The following is a 25,397-nucleotide window of genomic DNA, read 5'->3' on the forward strand; positions in this document are numbered from 1 at the left end:
AGGATAACAACATACACATCATACAGGACAGGTACAGAAGAACAGGCAAGTACATAACATTAACAGTTTACCAGATGACACCACAAACAAGGGTAGATGGCAAAACCCCCTGGGTCAGCAGCAAGAGGCTACACCCATTAAGGCACAGGACAGAACTGACCTAATGGGTGAGCAGCGAGGTGCTACACCCAGCAAGATACAATATAGACTCACCTCCTGGGTGAGCAGCAAAGTGCTACACCCAAGCAAGACATAAGATAGACTGACCACAAGCCCCACAGCTCACAGAAAGATATAGCTGCATAATGAGGGCACCTGACAAGCACACGCAGGCACAGATCAGGCGAGGTTACCCCATCAGAACCAGGAGTACCCGAACCATAGAAAAAACAATACAGGCCACAGTTCACACACAAGACTGCAGCCAACAGGCATCGAAGAACAAGAGTACATGGGAACACCCACAGCCAGTACACAAAGCGCATGCAGCCAGCCTGCACGGCACCAGAGACAGGAGCCACAGAGATGCAGAAAGGAAGCCACAAACACTGGCCACAGTTTACACACTACACTGCAGCCAGCATGCATTCCCAAGCAACCAGCATACACAGATGTCAGCCTGCAGCCAATACCAAGGGAGCCTGCAGCCAGCCTGCACGGCAACAGTGATAAGAACTGCACAGTGACAGCCTGCACAGAGCTCTTAAAAGATGTCTATACTATTCCAGCCAACTGGTTTAAAGCACTGTGGTCCTCTTGGCCAACTTAAGCCTGCTTCCCAGTGACCTTTCTTCTCCAGGCCTTGCTAGGTGATATCAAGTTGACCCATCTCGCCTATGGATCTCCCAACAGCACATTAGGTAAACCTACATGTACCGTCTCCGTAGCTCACTTGTCACTCACTCAACAAGCCAATTGTTATACTTCTCTTTCGATGAACAAACCACTCTGGCCTCCAGTTGACTGATACTCAGCACCACTGCCCCAATGGACAGCCTAAGAATTACACCGACCAATCACAAGTCTTCCAGGCACCACATGCAGACAATCTACCCTAAACCCTTTGGCAGCAAGCACATCACTCGTTTTCATCAGCATCTCTCTGTCCCTCTATCAGTTTTGTGGCACAATGCACAAGCATCCCAACAAACACACCTATTTTAACCTTGAGCTTATACTGAGCCTACTCAGATGTTTGCACCTCATCCTGTTAACTGAGAGCTTAAACATCATGCCATGCACTCCAGAATTCTGTCTTCAAAAAGTTGTAAAATAAGGCTTTTGTGACTTTTTTAGGTCGCTCGTGCAAGATATTTGTGACTTTTTTGAGTTTTGAAAAGAAGGTAGGAATGTGGGCATGGTTAGCTATGTTAATGAGTTTCACTCCAGATTTATGATTGGGACTTTCTTAAAAAGTCACAAAAAAAGTCCAAAAGCTACTCCAGTAGGTGGTGATTCAGAAAACTGGAGTAACATTTCTAGACAAAAGTGTTAAAGAGGCTTAAACAGGAGCCAAATTTAACAACCAATATGTGATGTTTAATACATTTGGCACAATGCTTCAAAGCAGACTACAAATATTACCCTTTTTACCTTTAGCAAGATTATAACATATACCTTCCCTTACAAACTATCTACCCAGGGCCCCTTCTTTTTTTTTTGATGCATTGGCGGTCACAGGATTATAAAGTCACCTCTCACATTTCTCCAAAGATGAAGACAGAAACTACGATTAAAATGTATCATGTACCACTGAAAAACTTCAAAGGGGTTTAAATCCTTTTCATGTACACAATATTTTAGTATTTTTATACCAGCCACTTGCTTGTGAAGAACATTAAATTAGGAATTTAAATGTGCTGAGATAAATCCAAAAAATGGGTTAATCATCCTAACCAATAACTTGCACCTGGGACCTAGAAGTTGACCCCTAGGTTGCCTTTTTGGTAATCTTGGGATTGTGTCTTGTAGAACTTCCATACGAAAGAATAAAAAAAAGACTTCAAAGCTAGATTTATTTTGATCACTTAATTCCTCAGCATCTAACATTCTTATTACTCTTCCCTTATTACTCTTCCCTTACTTGCAAATTTCTCTCAATAGCTCAATTTAGGTACTGTAGCTGATGGTTGTTTAGTAGCTGCATCTAATGTAATATCTATCACAAGTTTGGGTCTTGTTCCATATATGGTGGATTCTGTTCTATGGAGTGATGAAACAAAGTGGATCTTTACAGACCTATGGATCAGTGATGTCTGCAGAGGAGGGGGAAGAATGAAACATACGCTGAAAAGAAAAGCCTGCCGACAGTAAAGCATGGCCAAGGCTCAGTGATGGAAACCTGGAACTGGACTGGAAACCTTCATTGTGTGGATAATGTTTTCAATCAAGTATCAGAAACTCCTGGTAAAAAAAAGTCATGCCACACACGAGTAAGCTGAAGTTTGGGCGTCATTGGACCTTCCAAAAGGACAATAATCCCAAGCATACCTCTAAGTCCACCAAGACTTGCTTTCACAGCAGGTCCTGATTCTGGAGTGATCGTCACAGTTGCCTGATTGCAACTTCATAATCTTTAGTGGGATTTGAAGAAGGTAGTTGCAGCACGCAAACCCAAAAATATTAGTGAACTGGAGGTCATTACCCACAAGGAATACGCTCAAAATTCCTAAAAGGAATACTGCTAGAAGCTGGTGTCTTGCTATGTATCATCTATTAATGATGCTTGTCATGAAGGAGCTGAATAATTCTGAGACTGCAGTAGGCATTGAAAGTGGCATTTTATTTGTGCCGCACTATTTAAATTGTTTTGTTTGAATGGTTTATTGCAACAGCTAAAAGTAGGTAAATTTGGCTAATAAACCTAATTTGCAGAGGGGTATTTATTCATTTTGAATGTAACTGTGATTGGCTAATGGTTTACTACAAAATGATATCTGTGGTTTTACAAGCTGCTGCTTGTAACTTCATGTATTATGACATACAAACAATGTCTACCCAGAAGCTATGCTCTTGTCTGACTATAACATGCATACATGCATATGAATAAATATACAAAAGAAGCACATGAAGTTTATTAGATCACATCATGTGACAATTATAATCTGCAGCATACATTTTATCACAGGGGCAGACACAGACAGCAGAGGGCCCCTGTGCAAAGAATGTGCCTGGGCCCTCCCAACCTCCATGCCAAATTCTCAACCAAACCTATTCCCTCCTAACATTACATACAGCAATACGAAACATACAGGGTAAGGCTACTTTCATACCTGCACTACTTTGATCCGGCCACCTGATCCGGCAGGGACCGCAAGGAAATGTAAATCACAACATGCTGCAGTTTGTGTCCCATCGAATCTCAGCATTTTTGCAAGATTATAGCCGGAACTCTGCCGGACGCCATTATGGTTAATGGGGCCGGCGGACATTTTGCATGCACCCAGCAGTGCCGGATCTGGTCAATTCCATCAAGCTGGAATAAAAATAGAAAGTGTCAGTCCTGCATCCCAAGACACGGACAGTTACTTGCGCTGCTGGTTCCGATGTAGTGTGGTGGGTATATCACACTGGAAAAGTCATATAATCAGGGTCTGAAACCGCGCTGCTTATGATTTCGTCGTACGGTACACAAGTGAATGAACCAGGGTATTCGCCTTCGTCCTCCTCTCTCAAAGGGTTCGATCCTCCTCAGACCGCCTCCTCTGTAAGGTTAAATGACCAGCATATAGTGAAGTACCCTCTTAGTTGTTAAAAAAACCTGTTTTATTCTACTCACAAACAAGGGTAGATAACAGGCATGTCACAATGATAAAATCAGTTCAGATTTTCTGCCCGACCCGGGTTTCGCTCTCTGGCTTCCTCAGTTGTCGTCCCTGAGGAAGCCAGAGAGCGAAACCCGGGTCGGGCAGAAAATGTTATCTACCCTTGTTTGTGAGTAGACTAAAACTGTTTTTTTAACAACTAAGAGGGTACTTCACTATATGCCGGTCATTTAACCTTACAGAGGAGGCGGTCTGAGGAGGATCAAACCCTTTGAGAGAGGAGGACGAAGGCGAATACCCTGGTTCATTCACTTGTGTACCGTACGACGAAATCATAAGCAGCGCAATTCCATCAAGCTGTTTGAAGTTTTCTTTGATGTAGATGTTCTCTTTTCTCATCTTCTCCTACCAGACGGCCATGATGATTTCCTTCAGCCATCCCTCATCTCTGCAAAGTTTGACAGACATCTTAGGTTTCTACTATTCCTCCTCACCTTGTCAACATCCCATCATGCCACCCCGATACTATGCTCACTGTGCTCTCTCTCTTACCCAATCACCCCCAACTCCCCCGTGACACAATTGCAGGTTGCTGAGGGATTGCTATGGAAGCCAGGGGCCTAGCAATGGCCCCAAAGTCTGGCGTATACCAGTGCAAGGCAGGGCATAATAGTATTTCTATCAGTTTTACTATAACTGGCATACATTGCAATGTAGATAACTGGTTGAAGACCTGTGATGGGACTTAAAAATGCACAAAAATCAAATTTTTTGCCTTTATTGCCTTGAAAAAATGAAAAATTGTGCCGTCACACAGCTAAGTCATCGGAAAAATATGGGTAATCGAACACAAATTTCATTAAAAAAAAGTGCAAAAGTAGAAAAACATTAGTGTTGGGCGTGAATCGCGAATATTAATCGTGAATATCGGCACTTCGAGAATTTGCAAATCTTTAGAATATAGTGATATATATTTGTATTTTCGAATATTTTTTTTTCATCTGAACTCATGATCCCCCCCTGCTTCTTGCTTGTGGGCCAATGAGAAGGCTGCAATGTCTTTGTCTGAGCTTAGCAACATCCCTAGAAACCAATAGGAAAGCTGCCCACCTCTTACTATATAAGAACCTCCCCAGCAGACATTTTCTACAGTTTTTTAAAGTTCTGAGAGAGACAGCAGCGTCATTGCTGTGCTCTGTGCTTTCCACTCATTACATTAGATAGATACGGTAGTTAGATAGCTTATATATATATATATATATATATATATATAATACAGATAGTCAGTGGGAGATAGTCAGTGTAGGTTAGATCGTGATATAGTGTAGCTGATAGGTTCCAGTGCAGGGTGTTAGGTAGTCTGATAGGTTCTGCTGTCCATACATACATGCTACAGACATAGTGCTGTGATGTCACAACAATACTTAGTGCACCAATTAGTAATATGTAGTCAGACCTGCTAAAATGTGAAGTTTCACGTATTGCGACAAAATATTCACATAAATAGTGCTGATTAGCGCAATTGCGAATATGTTGGAGCACTCTATCTGCATATAAAGCCATTTTTAATGTTCTGCCGTGCCTTTTCTCCAGTCTCAGGAAACTTCTAGTAACTTCGAAAATATAGCAAAAGTGACCTACGCCTGTATTGTGAGCGCATTGCACAAATATTACATTGGCGATTTTCGCAATCAAGAAAATAACCGCAAAATTGAATATTGCCCCTGCCACTCATCACTAAAAATCATACTGACTGCACAATAAAGTTATCATATCAAGATAGTGAATAATATAAAAACAAAATCTAAGAACAATGGCGTAATTGCTGTGTTTTTTTTTACATCATCATCCCCAAAAAAATAATACAATTTAGATGTTCCCCAAAATGGCAAGTCCTCATATAGCAATGTTGATGAAAAGTCTAAAAGTTAAGGGCTTTTGAAAAATTTCTGTCTGCAAAATCTCTCCATCTGGAAATTAAAATTAGGTTAAGTCCTTAAAGGGGTTTCCCAGCCTACAATAACTCTACAGTAGGTCAAAAATGTAACATACTTACCTACATGGTCTGTACTGTATCTCAAGATTAGAACACAGTTCACATGATCCCGTACACTATCAAGATGGTCCTTCCACCAACGTCACATACATTTCCCAGCAAGCAGACTTGACAAAAACCTTCCTCCAGGCATAGAGCATGTGCTTATGACAGAGGGTCCATAACAAGTGAAGCGAGCCTGCAGGGGACATGGAGAGTGGTAGTTGTATCACTGATAGGAGTTGTACTAGTTCACAGTGGTTGTCCTCACTCCATAGCTCCCTGGGGCCATACAGTGAATGAAAGCTATACCCTTTCTTCAGTCGGTGCACCCCCTGGACCTTTTGTTTTTTTTTGTCAGGTGTTGATGTTAGGTAGATGGGTACAAGGCAGGAGGACAGATGCAAGGGCCAGTAGAAGAGTGGTGGAGTCAATGATCAGGCCCATTTGGTTGCAATAAATAAAGTCTCTCTTTACTGAATAGATAATTGCAGTAGTAGTTCATACAGCAGCAATAGGTACAGTTCTGGAGTATATTACACAGCAGTAGAATTCTCCCAAAACTTGTGTATAGGCAGTAGCAATGATGGTAGTAGTAGTCCTCCCTGAGTCTCACTCCAAACACATTTTGCAGTCTTCAAAAAACAAAAACAAAAAAAAAACAGGCGTGCAATGCCATTCTCGTTAACTCATTCTGCAATTCCCAGGCTGAGGGGTGGAGATGTTAGATATGGATGACCAGTTCTTCTCAAAGTATGGTGGGTGCCAGAGGCAATTAACATTTTGCACAAACAGTAAAGTCTGAATGCCATAAACGAGCGACACCTGTCTGGGTTCAGTGCGCGGCCTTGATGGTTCTAGACCTTCCATGGATGCCTGTTCTCGTTCTCTCAGGGGTAGTTAAGTTAAGGCACCTTTGCATTTAGCAATAAATCGCTATATTTATCTTTTTGCAAACAATTAAAGGGTTGGCCACTTTCTGGCTACTGTTGATCAATGTGTTTGTAAGATAAATATATGGCACTTACTAATCTAGCCTTTTTTTTATATTCTGAGCCATTTTCTATATTTCATAAGGTATTCTTCCTTGTTGGTCAAGTCTTTTGTGCTGTCCACACAGAGGTCCTTTCCATAAAATGGCTGCTGATGGAGGGTCATGTGACCAGGAAAATCACTCAGTCTCCTCCCTTCATACACACTGCACCTGCACTAAACATTCAACATTGCAAGTGCAGTTGGCAAATGCGGTGTCTTTGAGTGAAGAAGGCTGAGTGATGTGTCTGGAGTTATTTTTTCCTGGTCATGACCCTCCATCAGCGGTCATCCTATGGACAGGAACTCTATGTGGAGAGCACAGAGGATTTGCCCAACAAGGGGACATGACTTAAGAAATTTAGCAAAGGATATATTAGTAAGTGTCATATAGTCATCTTACCTACACACTGGTCAAAAGTATCCATAAAGTGACCAACCCCTTTAACTTTATATGTCTGCTGGGTCACTGCACAAGGTTAGATACAATGTTACTTAAGAGTGGTACTCTTAACTGTTAAGGATGAGTGAATGTTGACCCTCTGTTCCAACCAACCGGTTTAACTTTGGGCTAACCTTAAGGGAGTTATTCTGACACTCCCCCAGTATTTACACTTTAACCCCTGAAGGGGGATCTGGACTTTGCTGTGGGGGGAGCAACCAGACTGCTACCTCCTTGGATATTCCCCATGTGGTTGGCAGCTGATCCACTGGGGTCAAGGACTCCAGTGCAAGCACTGGGAGCCCACAAAAAAGAAAAGGCACCACAAACGCAGGAAAACAGCAGGAGCAGTCTAAACAGTCACCAAGGCTTAAAGGCACATTTTTACTAGATAGCAACATGGATGCAGCAGCTTGCAATGAATTAAGAATGGCATAGTGAGCAGCATGACATTCACTGCCACAGGGAACAGTAGGGCTGCAGCCAGGAAAACTGGAGACATAAAAATAACCTGTTTCCATTCCAGTACAATACAGTACATGGCCTCCTCAATGGTCATGTCATTAGTAACAGGTGGAGTTAGATAATGTCAACAGTGAACACCATACATTGCTTTCCTGTTTCTGACCCTATTTTAGACCATGTTATGATGATATGACAAGCAGTGACGCTCAAGAATATCATCAGCAAAGGGTATTCAAACCCATCAAACTCAATTGAATAAGCCAAAGGCAGAGTATATGCCTCTCCACATAATTCATAGGGTCCATATTTTGGTGATTTTGGGGGCAGTCCCTTCTTATATGCAGTGGCTTTTACAAGATCACACGTGCGTTAACCAGGTTGATCCAATAAAAAAAAAACTAAGGCTATTCACACATTTCCATACAGTAATAACCACCTTTCTGGCACAATATCGAAACATTCTAATATAGAGTTTATCAGGAACAAATAGTCTACTAAGTGGCATTTCTGGGGTAACAATATTTTAGACGATCTTCTGCTAAAAAAAAGTTCAACATTGAGCACTTCCCTTTACAATGCCACCTAAGGTACAGATGTCAAGTAGACCAAAGAGAGTTTTAAAGGACATCATAAAAACAAACACATTGCACGATGAATGTTGGTAGTACTCCAAAGTTAAGTCCTTAGATACTTAAAATACAGAGCAGACATTACGTTAGTGCAGCATTTTGGTAATCCCAATATGTTCCTCCAGATGTGAGCTATCTATAGCTTTTTAATCCAGAGATTCTATCCTCACCCTTCTCTTTATTGTCAAGTTTCAATATTTGTTGTGTCCACTTTAATTCAAAGAACCTGGAGCCTTTACACTCCACAACAAATGTTGAAAGTGGCCTCTGCTGCCGAGCTCCTGCCTCTTCTATTATCCCAAGGGGGTTACTTGTCATAATACATTAAAACAGCAAGTCATTCATGCAGAACTGTGTTGCCTTATTGTGCATCATAAGCCTCTGGCAAAAAAAAAATTGCTCTGCTATGCCTGGCAATGAGTATTTGCAGGGGATAGGTTGAGGGTTTGCCTTCTGTACTACTGACATGGACTTTAGTACCCATAGTGCCTGTAGGTGTTATCAGGACTGTAACATAGTAAAAGAGAATTTAAAGCAAAGCCAAGAATTGTCATCCTGTGTTTAAAGAGTAATTTCACATGAAATTGTACTTTAATTTCACCCAGTCTGTATCATGAGTGGTTGAGATTGTGCAGTATCTATAAGGTGTATGCAGCAGGTTCCAGAAAAAAATTGGACGGCATTGTTGGATCTGCATAGGGATCGTCTCACTACTCTGCTGACATATGGATGCGTGACGGAAGCTGAAAAAAGCCTAAATCCAGGTTAGAATCGGTTTGTTGTTTTCCCAAGTACCTGGGCGGCTTGTACTGTATATGCACAGTGGCATGCTGGTATACGGCATGTGACCGCTGCAGTCAATCACTGTCCTCAACGTAGACCACTGAAGACAGTGATTGGCTGCTGTGGTCACATAGTTTGAAGAAGAACCGGACCAGCACCGCAGAGAACAACGCAGGAGAAAGGGGTAAGTATAACATGATTTTTTTAATCTATTTTAGGGCTTGTCTGCGATTTTTCATTATCTTAGACAACCCCTCTAAGCCATACTTATAGGAACTGGGATGTTAGGACTGGGCCGGGGATTAGCATATAGCATGCTGCTCAGGGTCTTTAACTCTTCCTGCTGTAAATCAGCACTGAAAATGTTATAACATTTAAGTAGATCATTTTAGTGGTCTGTTGATACCAACCACATGGGCATATCTGTGGCATAACACTATGCTCAGGAAAGCTGTAGGTGGAGCACCAATAAATAGAGTTGAGGTTTAACCTGTAACAATGGGATCCCATAGCAAAGCTTGGAATCGTGCACCACTTTGCTGTAACCACCTTCAGAGTGGTAACAGAAATGGTTAGTGTCTAAGTTCATAACATGAAAAGTTTGATGATAACTGTGGCCTCCCTAAAGTACAGGAATAATACACTCAGCGATGTCACAGCGCAGGGATAACAGTCACAATCAGTGGCGTAACTACCATGGAGGCGGAACACGCCACTGCTACGGGGCCTTTGAGGGACTGCGCTAAACTGCTTTTCATGTTCCTAATATACAGCACTGTACAAAGGTTTTAGGCAGGTGTTGTAAAATGCTGCAAAGTAAGGTAGTTTCAAAAATAGATTTCTTTTATCAATTAACAAAATGCAAAGTGAATGAACAAGACAGAAATCTAAATCAAATCAGTATTTGGTTTGACTACATTTGACCAGCTTTGCCATAAAAAAAAAGCATAAATTCTTCTAGGTACACCTACACACAGTTTTTGAAGGAACTAGTCAGCAGGAAGGCTTTTCCAAACATCTTGGAGAACTAACCACAGATCTTTTGTGGATGTAGGTTTGCTCAAATCCTTCTGTCTCTTTATTAATACCCTACAGACTCAATGAGGTTCAGATTAGGGCTCTGCGGGGGCCATATCAGCATATTCTGCACTCACTGTTCTTTATGCAGAAGACATTTCTTTATGACATTAGCTGAATGTTTGGGGTCATTCTACTGTACATGACCAAAGGGGGATGGGTAACATAGACTTCTGTGCATGTTATTCACTCCTCCACTATCAATCGCAGAGCATACTTGCTGTCTGATTGTCACATGGATGGTCTTTTTTTCCACAAAAGTAGTGATATTTATTGACGCCATGACCCAGACATTTACCAGTGTCTGGATCATGGCAAAAAGCTGCGCCAAACACTTTCACCACACTCACACCAACAATCATCAATTTTACATTCTACACTGTCCATATCCTGTCCTTTTATACATTAAATGTGCTATTAAAACACATATTTGGTATACGTTTGGTAACACGTTATTTATGTTATGCCATGTGATGAGGTGGGGGGCCTTTTCAATAGTTTCCTAAAGGACCTATTCTGAGGTAAATGAGCCATCAGAACCCTTTCACTTGGACCAGTGATCGAGTACTCATAAAGACACTCATTCCTGATCATTGCCCAGTGTAAACAGGTAGCGATCAACCAATACGTTTGTTGGATCTTTTATAGGGGCACAAAAATTCCGTCCGGTCTCCGGCACATCTTCTTGTGTAAACAAGAAAGGGGCTACCAGGAGTAAACAAGGTGAATGGGGATGATAATAATTGCTCATCCCCCTTTCAGTCTGCATCAGCCAGGGTGAGACATTTTAAACAAGCACCATATCGTCAATTGGTGCTTGTTATGGCCCTTCATCAGGCCTGTAGAAGGTCCCTTACTAAGGAGAGCCCTGGAGGGTGGCTTTAAGGTAATTCATTTGATTGACACTTGATATGACATATTTATCTTTATTTTTAGTAAGTATTACTTTTACATTATGTTCCCACAGATTTCAGACACGGTGCAACTTCTCAAATCTGTAGTCAAGAGCGACCTAACTCAGCTGGAAGAGATTTTTTCTAAACGTACCGATTTTTTGGTCATTGTTCGAAACACCAGGAGGGAAGTGGAATCCGTGACTCAGCACTTGGCAGAGCTTTCCTTCTGGAAGGGAGTTGATGTGAATCCACATGCCGTGGCCGAACAGGTTAATTTCATTGAAGATTACAGGTGAGAGCTTCTGAGCTTTGAATGATCCCCTTACAGAAAGTTGGCAACGTTGACTTATACAATTGGTGGTTCTACTTTACTGATCACAATATTTTTCATTTTTAGCCTGCTTGTGTATTTACATATAGCATTAATCTGAATATATAGATGAATGACCTTGTAAAATATTTTGTGCTGGTCATGAGTTAGAGCTTGTATTATATCTCAGAGCTGCATTCATAATTCTACTGGCTTCAGAGCTGAAATATCTCTTGAGTGCTTAATGCCAGAGTTTGCTGTGCTGATGTGCACATGGGAAGTATTCATTTCAGCACCTTATACTACTGTAAATGCTCAGTTTCCAGGACTTACCTATGATGATCTATGCTACAAATAGGTCATAAGTATAAAATTGCCCAGGGTCCTCTGCCGATCAGCTGTTTTCACTAGCTAAGGTGGCGGGAACAAGTTCCCAGAATGACAAAGCTCTGTACAGTGTGTAGTGGCTGTGCCTGGTTACTGCAAAGCTGTGCCTATTCAAGTGAACAGGACTGTTTCCATTCACATCCAGCTGAATTGTGAATGCAGCTCTAGGTTATAATACAGGCTAGAACTCAAGGTCACGGAATCTTATGTATTATGCAAGTGATAATTATGCAAATAGCATCTAATTTTATAAACCATAAATTGAGTTTCAAAGGTGAACGTATGCTTTAGGCACAGTATGAAAATCAGGATGACGTGGTGACTTTTCACATTATACAAATCTGCTTCAACAAAAAATATGTACTTAGATTTATAAGATAATAAATTAGCGCTGAACCCTTGCCATTTTAGAGAACGCATATACCGGCACATGTTCAGTCCTTCTGCATGAGGAAAAATAGCTTCTGAGTTAAGTAACAATTTGCTCCATGTCAGCAAAATAAAACAATCATATATAATGATTGCCTGCAGCCGTCATACCTCTATGACACTGCTGCAGCCTTGTATACTGGCAGGAGGACTGAAGAACGACAAGGGAGAAACAGGTGAGTATATGATTTTATATAAAAAAAAAATGCAAACCTTTAAGTTTATATATTCAATACCACATTATGGCTGGATCCACACTCTGCATTTTGTAGTTTTTTTGCAGCTGGATGTCAGGAATCCATTGACCATAATGAGGTCCATCAAGTTATTGTTTTGGTGTCCGTCACTTTAAGAGAAAATAGCACATCATGCTACACTATTTTGTCCAGCTTTGGGTTCAAAAATGCAGCATGCACTTGGTGGTGCTTTTCCTGGTGGATTTCTCATAGCTTTCACTAAAGGATAAGAATGCCAGGGAAAAGTAATGTTTTAAAGTGCTGGCATATGCAATATTACTCAGAAGTACTCAGACCACGCCGCTGCTATGGAACTTCTATTTCCCAACATAGATTCACAGCATTTTCCTTCAGCTACCACTTGGGGGAGCTCCGTGCAAACAGATTTTTCAAGCTTTCACTAAGTTCAATAGTAACTGTATACATGAATAGGCATGGAGCTCTCTCTAGTGGTGGCTGCAGGCATCCGGCTTTATCATGTAATGGCAGAGGGTTTCTGTTTAGGGAAGGTGTATCACGTTTATGTCATCTGTCTAGAATAGAGTAAGAAATTTATAAAGCACTTTTTCTGACAAAGGCCAATATTACACGAGCATATTCAACCTGGGAAACACGCTCTGTGTGACGGCTGTATTTCCCAGACTGAACACTGCTTTTCTGATGTGAACTCAGAGCATCATAATGATTTCAGAGACTATAGATTCCTGCCTGACCACAGGTCTACTAAACTGTACTCACTGCATTATGCGAGTACAGTACAGAAGAGCCATGGACAGGCAGGAACACACAGCATCATAAATCATTGAGATGCTGTGAGTTCACATCAGAAGAGCAGTGTTCAGTCTGGGAAATACAGCCGTTACACAGAGCGTGTTTCTTGTATATACCCGTGTGAAATTAGTAATATTCAGCAAATCAGTTAAAGTGAGCAAGGTAGAGTGCAGCTTCCTTGTATGATTGCCGAGATTCTGACCACTGGGACCCTCCCTGATCACTAGAGACTAGGCTCACTGTGTCTTCCGCGTGAATAGAGTGGTGGTGAGATGTGAGAGGACCGCTCCATTCACTTTTATGGGACTGAACGAGACCACCAAACTCTGTACTTAGCAGAGTGGACAGTGAGTGGAGTGTTGGTCACACATGTCCACGCTACATTCACACAGAAGATTACGGGACCCCTGCTCTCGTGGATGGCAGGTGTCCAGCAGTCAAACGCCAGTAATCTTATATTTATTACATATCCTGGGACAGGTTGTTCATGGGCAAACCCCTTTAATTGATTGAAAGAGGACTATTACATTTATAGTGTGAAACAATGGAAAAAGTCTAGTCCTATAAAAGCAATCTAATTAATTTTTAATGCACTAAAAAGTCCATGTGCAGAATCAAACTTTCTCAAAGCGCGGACAGTCCTACAGATGTCCTACTGAAATGTGTGTCTTTTTATTTTCAGTATTCTGCACATGGACTTTTAATTTACTGTAAACTGGAATGCTTTTATGGGACTCCTGTGTGGTGCAGGACGTCTTCCATTGTTTCCAGGCAGGACTCCAGGTCTATCTGTGAGCTCTGGGATTGTCCTGCAGTGGAGTCGTGAGCTGACTTTATACAACCTTTTTTATTACATTTATAGAGACACTAAACTCCATTTGCGGTGCAGCTAAATACAGTCCCCTGGTATGAGCATTTCATGGAGTGTCTCCAGTTCCGACAAGCTCCAGAAACCTTTACATTTATAGGCATGAACGGGTGGCATGGTGGCTCCATGGTGGGAATTGTGGCCTTGAGGTACTAGGGTCCTAAATTAAAACCTGACCAAGAAGAGCATCTGTAGGGATTTTTGTATGTTCTCCCTGTGTTTGCATGGGTTTTCTCCCACACTCCAAAAACATTCTGATGGGTTAACTGGTTTCCTATAAAACTAACCCAAATGTGTGTGCGGATTGGGGACAGTGAATGGGTGGTGACCTCTGAGGACGGTGCTATATAACATAAATAAATTAGGAATATATTTATAAGCTTTCAACTTCAGGATTACTTCTCCTTAGATAGTCTAGTCTTTTAAACACTGAACATGGATTGCCCCATGTCCATCCAATTCTCCTGTCTAACCTCACATGCATTGCTTTAAAGAGTATCTGTCAGCTTGATCAACCCTAGTAAACCAGGGGTACTGCCTGGTAGGGCTGATCAGGCAGAGTGCAACAACATCTCAGAATTTTAGAGAATTGTGTACTCTTATTTTTATGTTAATGAGGTGCACATAGGGGCTAACCCTAAAAGGGTGTCCCACTTCAGTAAGTGGCATTTATCATGTAGAGAAAGTTATTCAAGCCACTTACTAATGTATTGTAATTGCCCATATTGCTTCCTTTGCTGGCTGGATTCATTTTTCCATCACATTATGCACTGCTCGTTTCAATGGTTACAGACCACCCTGTAATCCAGCAGTGGTGGTCGTGCTTGCACACTATAGGAAAAAGCATCATCCTCTCTGGTGGCCGGTACCATGGGAGCGCATATATCTGTACATTTTAGTTTTTTCCTATATTGTGCAAGCACGACCACCACTGATGGATTGCAGGGTGGTCTGTAACCATGGAAACGAGCAGTGTATAATGTGATGGAAAAATAATCAAGTCAGCAAAGGAGGCAATATGGATAATAAGAATATATTAGTAAGTGCCTTGTATTAACGTTCTCTACATGATAAATGCCACTTACTGAAGTGAGACAACCCCTTTAACCTTTTGAAGCACTACTTCACCTCCTCCTCTCACTCGTCGCCACTCCTCTTCCTACACTCATTGACAGGGCCAGGGATCGTCACTTTTCTGATGCTTTGTCCTAAAATCTCACAGCTTGGATCTCAGAGGGGACGCAGCTCTGAAGATCCAAAATGTACATGTGGTGACTGTACTCTCGCCGAATCTTAGAGCGCGCACAGTGTGAGTGGAGAAGGTGAAGTAGTGCTCTGAGAGCCTAGGCCAGCCCCTCAGTGCTCCGAGCACCTCATTAACATATAAACACAATTATACATTTCTCTAAAACGACACCTCCGATTACTGCAACAGTGGTGTTGTCGCATCCAGCATGATCAACCCTACCAGGCAGTGTGCTTGGTTTACCAGGGTTGATCATACTGACAATGCACTTTAAGGGTAGGACTCAAATGGCGATGGTCGAAATGCAGCCGTGCGGTTTTCTATAAAGCGATACAAATTGATTATCAGTCATTTACTTATTGTTTGTAGCTGTGCAGTTTGGTAATGAATTTCTAATGAGTTATAGAAAACAGCTGAGGCTTGCATGGCGTCTGGTCTTTCACTAATAGTCATCTGGTCCATGCGTTTGTGAGTCTGTATAAATATATCACGTTTTCGCACTCCGTTGAGCATTCCTTTGGGGGGGGGGGAATGTAAATTTGAAAACACCAAATGGCATTCAAATGAATTTCCCTTGATAGATTCCAATAGATTAAACTTTGGGATATAGTTCACCTGCTTTCCATCTGTGTACGTTTGTCTTGTAGGATACCATATCATTGTAGACTGCGCTATTGCATACAGATGGAAAGCGGGTCAAATGGGGTCCGCAGTTTAATCCTTTGGACTGAGCGATTCGTTTCAATACAATTTTTGGATATGCAACTGTACCCCCGTCCCTAAAAGCTAAAACATGATGTGAATAGTCTTAATGAAGAATATGAAGAATACGCTATAGACTTTATCATGTTTATAATACTGTACATCAGGAAGGTACCTGAATCTAACAGGCTACATGCAATAAATCGGATTTCGGGCGTACGCTTCCGCCCCTTGCTGTCACATGTATTTCAATTGTGCATTTTCTTTTCTTTGGTTTCTGCAGGTGGTTGGCTTACATACTGCTGCTTCTCTTGGATCTGATTATCTGTCTGTTCACCTTACTCGGCCTGGCCAAGCAGATCAAGTGGCTTGTTATTGTGTGAGTATGCCCCCTTGTGTTCACCGAGTGTACTGCAGTCAGAGGAATAAATGCAATCAGGATGTACAGTAAGCACATTTCTAAAGTAATTACTTAGCAGTGAGCAGCAATCCCTTGGGTGCTGCAATGGTTTGTAAATGTTATCTCTCAGAGGGAGGCAAATAGTTCTGGGGTAGATGAAGCCTTCCCTGGTGTTCTGCTGTGTATACGTTGTTTTCCACCTCTATACATACTTTATTAAGTGTGCAGGCTACGTGGACATTTAAAGAGTTTGCTTGCTCAGATTACTACTTATCAGGATATTAGCCTGAAATCTGCTAGGATATGATTGAAAAAAAAATTGCTTTCTAGCAAAACTGAAGACCACTGTTCCCCAAATAAAGCCTCAGTCACACATCCATGATTCATGGACATGTGCTGTATGTGTTCTCCACGGACGGCACACATTCCCCTTCATTTTAATATGTGTATTCACACATGAATGATTTTGCAGGGTCCGTGGGTCTGTGGTTTTTGCACGGTAGCATGCTCTACTGTGTCCGGATCCATCACGCCCATTGTATGGGTCTGTGAAAAACACGGATGCAACATGGACGCAATCTGTGTCTCATCCATGTTCCACGGGCCATTGGGAGGAGATACTATGGAAATTGATTTACAGATATGCAGTGTTCGTGAAACACGGGGAGAGCAAAACACAGACACACGGACCAAACACGGATCCTTCATGGAGATTTTCATGGATGAATCACTGACCATCACAGATTTCTCACATGTGTATGAGGCATAACAGTTATAGGATAAACATTATTTCAGCTGACGACTTTCCTTAGGGGTATATTTAGGGCATTTAACAGACACTAGACATCAGAACGTGGCTTCACTTTCTACAGTCGCCTTTTCCAGGTACTAACAGTATCGCCCAGGACTTACAGTAGGGCTGTATCGTGTCATGGATAGTCACCTAAAGAATAATACGTATCAACGCGTCTCAATACTAGCAGGTAACAGGAATACAAATGACGGGAACCGTAGGATGATCATGGATAATGGCCCAATTAGATGATGGTGATGACGTCAGGTAATGGAGCAGATGGATAATTATAACCAAACAAACCTACTCACCCTAACTAGGGCCAATTTCACACAGGCATGTGCCGTCTGGTAAACATGCTCAGTATGAGGGCTGTATTTCCAGAACTGAACCCTTCTCATCTCACGTGAGCTCACCTTATCATAAGGATTTATTATTCTGTATATTCCTGTCTGACCACGGATCTACTGTATTGTACTCACATGATACAGCCCTCACGTTTCCCGGTCCGAATACACTTTTGTGAAGTTGGCCTAAGGGTCCTTTTAAGCGGCATTATAAATGGCAAGCGACTATTTAGTGAGTCGTCTGCATTCAAAAATGTTCAATTGCATGAAACAATAATTGCTATATATTTTCCACTGTTTTCTCATTATTGTGCTTGTAGCTTATCACCCCTAAAGCATTTATACTGCTAACAAGTAACGGCGACTAATGATAATCCTTCAGTCAGGCAGATTTATTGAAACTTTTTTTTTCTTTTTATTTGGTGGGTTTTTGGTGCCTCTGGCATTTTTATTTTAAAACACAGCATGTTGAAGTAATGGCATTTTTCAGCAGTTTTTCATCCTCTCCTTTCTAGGGAAATTTTTTTGAAAAAAAGCCATTCAAATGTGCCACAAAAAATATATAAAATATGCATGTAGCATGGAAAAAACTGAAAAGGTATAGTGATAAAAAAAAAACACCAATGCAAATGTATATGAAAAGGAAGCCTAACTGTTCCAAATAGACAAGGATGAGAATTCTGTATGAGATTTACATCCTCCTAAGAAAGTAAATGAAGTTGAAGGAAACGTGTTTTACCCATTACAAAATCAATGACATGGTCATTCAATCAGTGGGAAAGCATGATTGGAAAATGGGGGATGGGATCATCCTATAAATCTGCCTTTTACAAAGACTTTCCAGTGGAAAAAAATAGATTGTAGCAGATACAGTAACAACTTGGGAGTCTAATGTGTTACATTAATCATTCAAGCTTTGCTTCTCCTGCTTTCGTGCAACCAGAAGCATCACTGGTACATCCACATAGCAAACCATTGACCGGCCAGCACTGTAGACTCAGCATTCCATGATCTATATGGTCATTATCAGATGTAATAGACCATGCTTTTAATTTCAATCTGTAAATGCAATGGTTCTGAGACGTCCCTTTCATTAAACTCCCCTAATTCCAAATCAAATCTACTGGAGATCTAAACAATAAGTAACAAAGCTTATGACTCCTATAGCTCAAAGAAGGTAACCTCTAGAACATTACGTCCATATGTGTTTGCTGGATCTCTCATGACCATACAATGAGAACTGATGTGGAGCTTTATTCAAGGATGAACTGGAAAATTAAAGTGGCCCTGGAAAAAATACTAAAAGTGGCCCCGTTTTGTAGTAGGTGGGGCCAACAATACCATATTGTGGCACATTATACCACCCCAACAGAGCCAAATACCACAGTCCATCACAAAATACCGCCCCCAGCAGCATGAAATACATCCCCAAAATCTTCAACTGGCCGGCCGTGAGGAGGGCTCAGGTGGCCCCCTGGGCATCGGCCCTGTAAGGTCTATGTCCAATCCGCCCCTGGCTCTGTTCCACTCAATTTTGGAACAGGAATGTGGAGATTTGCTTCCAATGAGCAAAATATTAAGGTCATGCATTAATGTTGGATAATGCTCACAGTACAGTTCATTGATGTTTGATGGGTTTGAGGTCAAGATCTTACAAAGCAAGTTCAGAAAGCATATTCCTACCGGTTTACTTTCTATATAGGTCTAAAATTCTGTGCTGATCAATTTCATAATACCATGTTTTTTTTCTGATACAGTAGTCCAAATCCCCCTTCACAGAGTCATGGAGCTAAATTAGAATATTCAAACTTCCTGTTTAATTATAATTTCTTCCATATTAAAGGGTTTCTGTCATGAGAAAAAGCGTTATGTAGCTGACTGATATAAGCGATGTGCTAATGTCAGCAGTACATAACAGTATGCTTTATATCTCCCTGCCTGCCGCCGTTCTCCTAAAATAAAGACTTTTATAATATGCTAATGAGCCTCTAGGTGCTATTAGGGCGTTGCTTCAGCACCTAGAGGCTCGGTCTATGCACCCTTTGGCACGCCCAGGTCCAGTTGATTGATTTTCGAGTTCTTCTCAGTGTCCCGTAAATCCCGTGCCTGCGCCATCTCGTTTAGTATTCAGCTCAGGCGCAGTCAGTGTGAAAGACGCGCTCCTGCTGCCTGCACCGAAGGAAGGAAGCCGGCAGCAGGAGCGTGTCCTTCACTCACTGCGCCTCCGCCGAATACTAAACGAGATGGTGCAGGCGTGGGATTTACGGGACACTGAGCAGAACTCGAAAGTCAATCAACTGGACCTGGGCGTGCCAAAGGGTGCATAGACCGAGCCTCTAGGTGCTAAAGCAACACCCTAATAGCACCTAGAGACTCTTTAGCATATTATAAAAGTCTTTCTTTCATAAGAGCGGCGGCAGGCAGGGAGATATAAATCATACTGTTATGTACTGCTGACATTAGCACATCGCTTATATCAGTCAGCTACATATCGTTATTTCACGTGCAATCATGTCTGCAGTGAACAATTCCTTTTTACACGTATGAAATCGTTAACATCCAACAATGATTTTTGTGTCCACACAAACGATTGAACCAACGAGAAATCTACTGATTGTCGGCTGTCGCTCATTGCTTTGACACTGTTCAATAATTGTGCAGTTTTGCTCGATATAACGATAATTTACACAATAATCGGCTCATGTAAAGGTACCTTACCTGATCAGCGGGGGTGCTGGAAGTCAGACTACCACTGATCAGATACTGATGACCTATCTTGATGATAGGCCATCAGTATTAAACACTCAGAAAACCCCTTTCAGCCAGTTGCCTACAGCCAGAATTTCATAAGAAATCATCAGACTTCAGGCTGTAATTGACTGCAAAGGATTTGCAACCAAGTATTAAAAATGTAAAGTTTGATTTATGATTATTATTCTGTCCCATTACTTTTGGTTCCTTAACAAGTGGGAGGCACATATGCAAACTGTTGTAATTCCTACACCGTTCACCTGATTTGGATGTAAATACCTTCAAATTAAAGCTGACAGTCTGTAGTTAAAGCACATCTTATTTGTTTCATTTCAAATCTATTGTGGTGGCGTATAGAGCCAAAAATGTTAGAATTGTGTCGATGTCCCAATATTTATGGACCTGGCTGTATACTGTAGTTTTGTGTTAAAAGATGAAGTAAAACCTGTACTTTATACATTTATATCTCTGCCTGTGAAGAGGGAGGGGTTACCAGTGACTGACAGCTATCTCTCTATGCACACTTATATACACAATGCTATCAATCACTGATAACCCCTCCCCTTGTACCGATGCTGTCCACAGGAGGTAGAAAAAGCAGAGAAATAAATGCATTTGTAATTACAGATTTTACGGAATCGTTTCCCACAAAACCATATATCTATCTGCTCAGCTTCTCCTGCTCTATAACATGGTGCTTTCAGATTGCATTGCATTTTGTGATGACAGGTCCTCTTTAAGGCTTGTTTCACAATACCGTTTACCTATATCCTATATGTAACTGTAATGGGGTCCGGTGGAGATTGAAACCCGGCAAATATGCGGAGAATGGGCCGGACAAATATCGATGCATGCAGTGGTTTTGTCCGGCCAACTACCGGCATTCTATACCGGAACAGCCCGCCAGAAGGCTGTACCAGTAGTGTGAACAAACCTAAGTATTTAAGAGGTCATCGTCTAGGTCCTGGACTTTTTTTTTTCTTTTAATGAATAGTGAAAGATATCTTCAAGTTCTTGTCTATGTAACATTGGAGCATTAGGATAACATTTTACCGTCACAAGCCATATCAAGCACATGCAGCACAAATAATACTAATTGTGCCTGCTATATAATCTTCTGTTCATAAACACCCATCTTTGTATGACTTGTGATGGATATGAAGGATACATTATAATTTGTCATAATCCATTTTTATCCATTTTAATGGATGTGTCAGATTTTGCTATTTTTGGATAAAATGGCAACAAGCAATGGAAACTGACAGAGAAGGACTATTAGATCCAGGATGTTCTGTGTTCTGTCTTTTTACATATCCATTGCTGCCATTGTCTTGTTTGCACAACTGTCTCCATTCACACAAAGGAATATAGTGTTCTGCGGACGTCCACATTGAAGTTAGATGCTGCCATTAGTACCACTTAGACAGACTGCAGAACATTATGGGACACATGAATGGAATACATTTTTTTTATTTCAAAGAACTGTTAATTGTGCCAGAAATATGGTAAGTCCCAAGCAATGAACAAACTGTACATTCAAGTGTGCATAGAGACACATAACAGCAGCCTACTGTAACAATGTATAGAATTCCATAACTTATGGATATATTTTTGCAATGTATATGAGAAATAAAATCAAGAATACCCCCAAAAATCAACTCAAAGGAACTGAAGTATAACTGCACATTTATTCCACATTGACCCCAGCCATACATTTGATGGCAAAGATCCTAGGGCTTGCCAGTGCTTTGCCTAGTTGACCAGGAACATACTACGTCAGCCATGTTTCAACTGTTTACAACTCAAATGAACTAAATTTAGCCATATTCAATCTTGCATGCTAGCATTTGAATTAAAATGAATAATTTGCATTCAGAATAGGTATGTGAAGGGGCCGGCAAGATATAATCAAGTTCTACCATGTTCCTCTCTCTCCTCTGTGTTGAGCTGGATTGGCAGCAGCGAACACCATGCACCAACCAAGCAGCTGAGGGCTGAATGCAGGCGATGTGTTGTGCCTACAGACGGAGCTCCAACCTTCACGGCAATTCTTGCCCTTGTTGAGTCCCTTGGCTCATCGTTAACCGGCCGTGACACTGCTTAGGGTTCAGCTGGGACTCAAGAGGAAGCGCGGTGTCTGGCGGCTGTGTGGTGCCTGGCAAGAGCCAGCGCTTGTGTGTGGCTACCAGCGTGTGCACAGAGGGTCCGCAGTCGTTTTGGAGAGGACGTTATTCTCTGCTCCTGTGGCTTGGTTGCATGAGTGAGAGAGGTGCAGCTGAGCACGGTTCGCAGTGGGAACAAAGTGGCATGGCAATCGATCTTTGGCGCTCAGCGGTGCTCTGCACTCCCTACAGTCCGCATGAAGCTTGCTGCATATTAATAGAGACGGCCCTGAGCTGAGATATTTAATATTATAATCAGCTCCACTTTTATTTCTACTGCAACTTTGAAAGCTTGTTGCAAGTCTACTGGATTTTGTGGGACAGTGACTTTTCTCCTTCTTGTACCATTTTTTCAACATTAATCTGAGCATTCATTTTGAGTACACAGAGAACTGTGCTAGTCCGCAATAAATACACTATAATTCAGTATAAGTCTCTGGGAAAGTGATCTTCTGTTTTATCGTCTTTGAACGCTCTTTTTGGGTACACACAGAACTGGGCAACTGTGATATTCAACAAGTCTTGGGACAGTGTTTAAAAATGAAATATCTATACAGACCTGTTAATAGAGGGGGTCTTGCTTTACCATTCTTTCAGGGTTATTTTTTTGCATCTCAACTTCATACACTTATGGACTGGCAATATCATTCCATTCTGAACTAAATGGTCCAGTTTTCAGGATATAGCGATATTTTTGTGTTACTTGAGTTGGGTCAATTATCCATGGGGAATAAGCCTTGCTATTTGGGTAAATTAATTGTTAAGACGTATAATTGTTTGAAGGAGTTATTAGGTGGTACGGGTGCATTTGATGTTTCACCCGATAAGGAAATTTTCACCGGAAGCAATTTTCGTTTATGTCTTCAGATGTATTTTGGAAGAAATCAGGTATTCCCCGTGTTTCTCAGGTTTTTAGTAAATGTAGAATTATTCCTTATAAAACATTTTGGACAACTAGTGGTGTGAGGGGAATTAATTGGTTTAGCTATAGTCCATTACACTTTGCCTTTATTGGAACCGGACAGTCAAGATTATTTTCAATTGAATCTAATAGATTAATTGATTCTCTGGTTCAATCACAGGGCCATAGTATTAGAGTGCTGCACATATATAAAACACTGATACAAATTTTCTCGACTTGTACTGTATGCCTTTCTCTAGTCAGCAGTGATGGAATCGAGACATCCCTGGGTTAAGTCAAGTAGCTTGGGAATGGATATATAAAAATATTAGCACTTGGTCACTTGATGCTAATCAAATGATGGTTCAATTTAATTTTATTCATTGGTTATATGTTTCCCCAGCAACAAGGACCAAAACGTACAGGAATTATAACTCTGGTTGCCCTAGTGGTGACCATGGGTCTGCTGACTTTGTTCATATGTGCTGGTCTTGTAGGGGTGTTGGAATTTTCGGCGTAGGGTCTACGAAACTATTAATAGCCGGCTCAATGTGGTGCTACACTTTAACATGCAGATTGTGATTTAGAATTTCTAAAGTACTCCTTTTGGCTTGTATGATTATTGCAAGAGGATGGATGGCCAAGGAGCCACCTAGTATTTATAACTGGCTCAATTTGGTAAATAAAATGATGGTTTATAGATAGAAAATAAGTTGCCAAATATTTTAGAAGTTGGAAGCATGGTTGGAAATCTTTTAGGATATGCCACCAATGTCAGATAGGTGGAGATCCCACCTCTGGGATCCGCACCTATTTCCAGACCGGGAGGCAGCCCTCCATCCATTTCTAGGGGACCGACGAAATTAGCCGAGCACTGGTTCGGGTATTTCTGGCAGTCCTGTAGAAGTGAATAGATTGGTGGCTGCACTTGCGTTTTACTTTCTCCATTTATTTCTATGGGACTTCCGAGAATAGCTGTGTGCGCTCATTCAGCTTTTTTTTTACTCCCATAAAAATTTAAAATCAATGGATGGCTGCCGCAAATGATCGGTGTATTATTATTTTTTTCATTTCAGGCGCCTGTTCTGGAGTTACGTGCTGGTCATAGAGGTAGGACCCGCATCTATCTGAAATTAGTGATTTGTCACCAATGTCTCAGATGAGACAACCCCTTTAATCCTTTGGATATGGGATAACGTGCAATACCCTTTTAACTGCTAATTTGCATATAGAGTAAAAGTACTTTTTCTCCAGACTAAAGCGTCAGATTTCTAAGTGAAAGGTATCTTTACATTCAGCTGAACTAGCCCGACAAGTCACTGTGCCTGTCTTAAATGGGACCTGTTAGCTGATTTATGTTGTTCTAACCATGGGCAGAATAATACTCACAGTTTCTTTCAGTACAGAAAACTACATTTTACTCTGAAACAACTTTAAAAAGAGCAAAGCATAGGATAAAGCCACAGATAGACACAGATAGGGGCGGAGAGAAGCTGCTGGAGCGCCACCCAGTGGATACTTCTCCCCGTGCACAGCTCTTTATTACAGCTATGCTTCCTCTGAAACATTGCAGTAATTCAGGATAAAACATTGATTTTTATTAATGGAGTCTGTCATTATTTAATGTTGTCCATTCTTATGGCAGTATCTGCTGACAAGTTCCATGTATGATTGTAACAAATCTATCTATCTATCTATTCATCTATCTATCTCATATCTATCTATATCATATCTATCTATATATCTATCTCATATCTATCTATATAACTACCTATCTCATATCTATCTATCTATCTATCTATCTATCTATCTATTCATCTATCTATCTCATATCTATCTATATCATATCTATCTATATATCTATCTCATATCTATCTATATAACTACCTATCTCATATCTATCTATCTATCTATCTATTTATTCATCTATATATCTTTTGGAGAAATGGGCTTAGATGAATTTATATTAAA

At 41.1% G+C, this 25,397-nt stretch overlaps 1 protein-coding gene across 1 annotated transcript in view; it reads left to right on the forward strand.

Moving 5' to 3' along the window:
- TTYH1 (tweety family member 1) overlaps positions 1-25,397 on the forward strand; it is a 182,194-nt gene that overhangs the window by 124,743 nt on the left and 32,054 nt on the right. Inside the window, exons 4-5 of the mRNA XM_044278176.1 lie at positions 11,195-11,415; positions 16,356-16,451. Of these exons, the coding sequence (XP_044134111.1) occupies positions 11,195-11,415; positions 16,356-16,451 (317 nt within the window). The remainder of the gene's footprint in view (positions 1-11,194; positions 11,416-16,355; positions 16,452-25,397) is intronic.

Source organism: Bufo gargarizans, chromosome 2 (assembly GCF_014858855.1).
Source record: "Bufo gargarizans isolate SCDJY-AF-19 chromosome 2, ASM1485885v1, whole genome shotgun sequence".
NCBI lineage: Eukaryota > Metazoa > Chordata > Amphibia > Anura > Bufonidae > Bufo > Bufo gargarizans.